This window comes from Sinocyclocheilus anshuiensis, unplaced genomic scaffold (genome assembly GCF_001515605.1).
Source record: "Sinocyclocheilus anshuiensis isolate Anshui unplaced genomic scaffold, SAMN03320099.WGS_v1.1 scaffold690, whole genome shotgun sequence".
NCBI classification, from domain to species: domain Eukaryota; kingdom Metazoa; phylum Chordata; class Actinopteri; order Cypriniformes; family Cyprinidae; genus Sinocyclocheilus; species Sinocyclocheilus anshuiensis.
In genome coordinates, this window is record NW_015547715.1 from 163,765 (window position 1) to 168,798 (window position 5,034).

A 5,034-nucleotide genomic window follows, 5' to 3' on the forward strand; every position below is an offset into this window, starting at 1 on the left:
CAAAATAGGGGCGAGACCGGTAGGGGCGTGTTTGTTTTGGTGATTTGAAATATCAACATTGGCTACCAGAAATCACTTACCCCACCTTTAATAGTAGTTTTTTTTTAAATTTTATTTTAAATGCTATTTTGCTTTGATTTTGAAAATCCCATAATTAGGACCTTTTATATTTTTGCATTTTGACAATTAAGAACAGTTTTCCCCAAATTTCTCCCAATTCTTTTATATTAAAGACATTTTCTCACTAAATTTTAATTATAATTAAACTTTCTCATTTCTAAAAAAAATTGTTGATGCATTCTTTCAACAATAAATAGAATTTTTGTAAATTTGAAATTGTATTTTGTTTTGTTTTTGAAAATCTAATTATTAACACCATTTATATATTGCCATTCTGACAATTAAGAACTTTTTCCCCCAAATTGTGATATTAACATTTTCTTTTAACAATAATTAAATAGTAGGATTTAAATCTCATAAGGACACATTATATTTTGGTATTTTGACAATTAAGAACAAATTTCCCACAATCATAATGCCAAAAAAAAAGGGTACTGGAAAAATATGTAAATTGTAAAGTACATAATATACTATGATATTTATTATACTGCCTTTATGCTTATTTAAATAAAAATAAAAAAGACCTCTTTATACAGTAAAACAATAACGTATTACAGTTATGAATAATAAGAATAAAAATGTAAAAGTCTGGAAAATGTCTTGCTGTAATGAGAATTTGGGGGTAAAATGTGCTTAATTGTCATGAAAATAATGTCTTAAAATATGCTTTATTTTCTTTAAGAAAAATAGTTTTCTTAGCTTTTTTGGGGTGAAATATGACCCAAACATGTTTTTTTTGTGGGATTCACTCATTGTGTCTGTTCCAGCCGGCACGAGAGGACGGTTTTGTGCGATTGCCGTGTTGAACTGGAGAATCTGCACGTTAAACTCATCACTATGACATGTTCAGACACTAAAGTTGTGCTTTTTATACGTCAGTAGAGATGGACTGAGAGTGTCGTGTGTGTAGACGTTTATTGTTCAGTTGAGGTTCTTCAGCACAGGAAACATGACAGTGTTATATTCGTATCTAAATGAGTGTGTGTTCAATCTGTGTGCATCTGGCCTCAGCAATGTACAAGTTACACTTCACGTGTACGACTAACTAACTAACCAACTGCTGATGCAGTGTGAGACCATTTGAGGTGCCTTTTTCTGGTAATTGCCAAATCATTGCCGGCTCATTTTAGAAGAGCACAAGCATTTAGTGATGTTTCAGACTAGTTGTTCCCCTTCACATACGCATTAATTGTACTAAAATGTAATATGGTGATTAATAAATATTTGGCATTAACAAAACATGCCTTTCATTGGTTTTTAACCAATAACCTGCACCATGTGATCAAATGAGTAGTTGATGTCAAAATCAAATTACAGCTGCAGAATCTATCAATTTCTGCATTTTATACAGATATAAAAGCATTTTGTCAAAAGGTTTATATTAGCTGGCAAACTACTCAACTGTTAATAAGAATAAGAATAAAATACAATTCATTTATGAAATATGCTAGGGTGAAATATGTTAGGATAGCTTCAAATAGGACTAAGCAGTGACCTTGAAATTTAGGAAATTGTAAGTTGTTCTCTAATTTTGATCTCCACTGTATTAATTTAACAATTAATGTACTGAAAAAAAAGTTTTCTTTTTCTTATTTTGGAAAAGTTTCCTATTTTGAGGACATTTAAGATTTTTTTGCAGTGATATTTTAATTTTCTCCCTGAATTCTTATGAGAACTAAATGTTCTCATGTGTGACCCTGGAGCACAAATCCAGTCATAAGGGTCAGTTTTTTGAAATTGAGATTTATACATCGTCTGAAAGCTGAATAAATAAGCTCTCCATTGATGTATGGTTTTGTTAGGATAGGACAATATTTGGTCGAGATACAACTATTTGAAAATCTGGAATCTGAGGGTGCAAAAAACATCTAAATATTGAGAAAATCATCTTTAAAGTTGTTCAAATTAAGTTCTTAGCAATGCATATTACTAATCAAAAATTAAGTTTTAATATATGTACGGTAGGAAATTAACAAAATATCTTCATGGAACATGATCTTTACTTAATATCCTAATGATTTTTGGCTTAAAAGAAAAATCGATAATTTTGACCCATACAATGTATTTTTGGCTATTGCTACAAATATACCCCAGCGACTTAAGACTCGGCGACTTACTTATGCTCCAGGGTCACATATATATAAAAAAAACATAATAAAACATGTTGATGCATTCTTTTGACAATAATTAAATTATTGGATTTATGTAATTATATAGTATTTTAATAAAAAAATACATTTGTTAATTACTTGTGCAATTTTGTGGTCAAAATGAGCTGAAAACATGTTTAAGCACCTAACCTTTATAAACAAAATCAGAACAAGAGACTTTATGAAGCAGAGTGTTAGTATTAATGAAACAATATTACATGTTCAATATTCATCAAAATCATTTCACACATGCAGTGAGACAGGAGTCCTCGTGCACGTCTGATTCTGAAGGACTTTATAATCTCGACCGTGTCGTTCAGGATGACAGTCACGGTTCAAAGTGTCCAGACGTCAAGATTTCCTCAACATCTCAATCCAGTCCCCATGTCTCTCAGGCTCTTATGCTGTTAGGACTTTCCAGCCTTCTTTTCACGCTTCTTCCTCGTGTAGCGAAAACTCTTCAGTGGATTTTTGCCTCTGGAATTCTTCTGCAAACACAACACAAATAAAAACAGCATTCATTCAGAGCGCCATCAGAGGATCTGTTTTTATGTTTTTAAGTTATTATTGTTAACTAAAACCATAAAAATGACTTGTAATAAACGTTAACTGAAATAAAATATATAAAAACTTACATTTATTTCATTTATTTCTAATTTTTGTTTAAAGTTTAAGTACTAAAATAATAAATAAACAAGAATATAAATTAATAAATACAAACTAATATAAATGACAACACAACAAAATTAATAAAACAATCTTAAAATTATTTTATTGATTTCTCATTTTTGTTTAAAGTTTAATTACTAAAATAATAAAATAAATAATAATAAATAAACTAGAATAAAAATTAATAAATACAAACTAATATAAATGACAACACAACAAAATTAATAAAATACAAAAAACTAATTCAATAATAACAAAAAACACTATATCAATAATACTAAAATCACATTGCTGCTCAACTCTATTAACCAATATGCCATTATTACATCAATATGAACATAAAATGCTGAACAAAACTTATTCATTTTTAAAATTTTAAAGTAAATGAACGATTTGTATTCTAACCTTAAAGCCAGTTAAGATCAATCTTAGCTAGTCTATAAAATAAAAAATAGAATTTTTTAAAATTGAAATGAAGCTGAAATAAAATAAAATATAAAATTTACATGAAAACTTAAAACTAGAATGAAAACTAAAATTGATAAAAAAAAAATCAATTACAAAACATATTACAATTTACAGTTATAAAAAAATTACGTAAAAAATTAGTAAATGACGGATCTCACCTTAAAGCTGCTCAGCATCACGCCGCCTGCTTTATTCTTCTTTTTCTTCCGTCGTTTCAGAGGATTGACGAGACTTTTCAGCGCCGTCGGGACTGAAACAGACATGAAAATGCGTTTTAACTAGGGATGTAACGATTCACTCAACTCACGATTCGATTCACAATTTTTTTGAACAAAATTAGATTTAAGACAAATTATAAATTAAATGTGTCCTTTTATTATTGCTTGGACAAAATACTGTACGTTTCTTTGTGAAATTGAAATATAGACTAACGCTATAATAATATACTAATATAGCACTTGCATATTGTTGCTCTTTTAGTTCCCCTCAGACATACAATCATATGAACTCCTACCCCTAATTGAATCGCGATTTGTTTAGCATCTCAACCGATTTGAATCGTCACATATTTGAATCGATTTTCAACCGGATCGCGGTTAATCGTTACATCCCTAGTTTTAACGATCTATTTGTCTGTGTGTCCTATATACAGATCAATAAAAAGGCAGCGAGTCCTTACTCAGGTAATCGGGCACGTTCTTCAGGTGAGGTTTGATGACGGCAGGATGAAGGTCTTTGTCGTGTCGCAGCAGCTGCAGGTCTCTGGGATTGTCTTCGAAGTACGTCTGTCACACAGAAAATCAATGACAACCAATCACTGGACATTAGAGATGAACTGCTTGAAATGACGCGACCACAAACCTTGAGTTTCTCTGAATTGAGCAACTCCTGTTTGATCTCCTTCAGTCTGGCCTCCTTCACCGCCTGCTTCGTCACCGATCTCATGGCATCCTGGGTAAATTAAAGCACAAAAGAGACTCCTCAGGTGAGCCGAACCACAAACACAGCTTCAGTGCTGCGTGAGGACACAAACATACCCGGCATCTGTATCTGAATCCCTCGATTTCCTCCATTTTAAACCCGTACGGCTTCAAAACGCTGTCATGTGTGCTGTCTGAAAACAGACGAGGGAGAGTAACGCCTTGAAACATACAACATTCTTTTCTGCCCACATTTGCATAAAAAATAAAAATAATACAATAAATATTGAAACGATAAAGGGCCCATATTCTACACAATACCAGCATTTTATTTATAATATTTTAATGTTAGTTTAAAGCAATAAGCCCCAAGAAGCCGTGGTTTACAGTGAATTTATAACAGCTAAGGGGCGTTGTTAGGTACGACGCGAAGCGGAGCTGTTATAAATTCACTGTAAACCACGGCTTCACGGGGCTTATTGCTTTTATAATACGGTTATTCCATATACATAGTAAGGTTTCACAAAATAAAAATGATATTAATAAAAACATTATTCTTCCGCCAAACAATGTAGTTCCTCAGAAACAGTTGTGGTTCCAACAAAGTGGTTGCACAGAAGTAAACAAAGGTGTATCTTTGTAGTGTAATTTACAACAGCTTCGAACGTGGCTCAGCCAATCAGAATCAAGGACCGGAACTATCCGTT

The 5,034-nt window shown here is 31.8% G+C and overlaps 1 protein-coding gene across 1 annotated transcript in view; it reads right to left on the reverse strand.

Annotated features, from left to right (window-relative positions):
• Positions 1-2,447: 2,447 nt before the first annotated feature.
• LOC107704137 (probable ATP-dependent RNA helicase DDX56) overlaps positions 2,448-5,034 on the reverse strand; it is a 10,142-nt gene continuing 7,555 nt past the window's right edge. The window contains exons 10-14 of the mRNA XM_016506998.1: positions 4,445-4,521; positions 4,269-4,358; positions 4,087-4,192; positions 3,566-3,657; positions 2,448-2,758 (exon numbers count right to left, since the gene is read on the reverse strand). Coding sequence (XP_016362484.1) covers positions 2,678-2,758; positions 3,566-3,657; positions 4,087-4,192; positions 4,269-4,358; positions 4,445-4,521 — 446 coding nt within the window. The 3' untranslated portion in view covers positions 2,448-2,677. The remainder of the gene's footprint in view (positions 2,759-3,565; positions 3,658-4,086; positions 4,193-4,268; positions 4,359-4,444; positions 4,522-5,034) is intronic.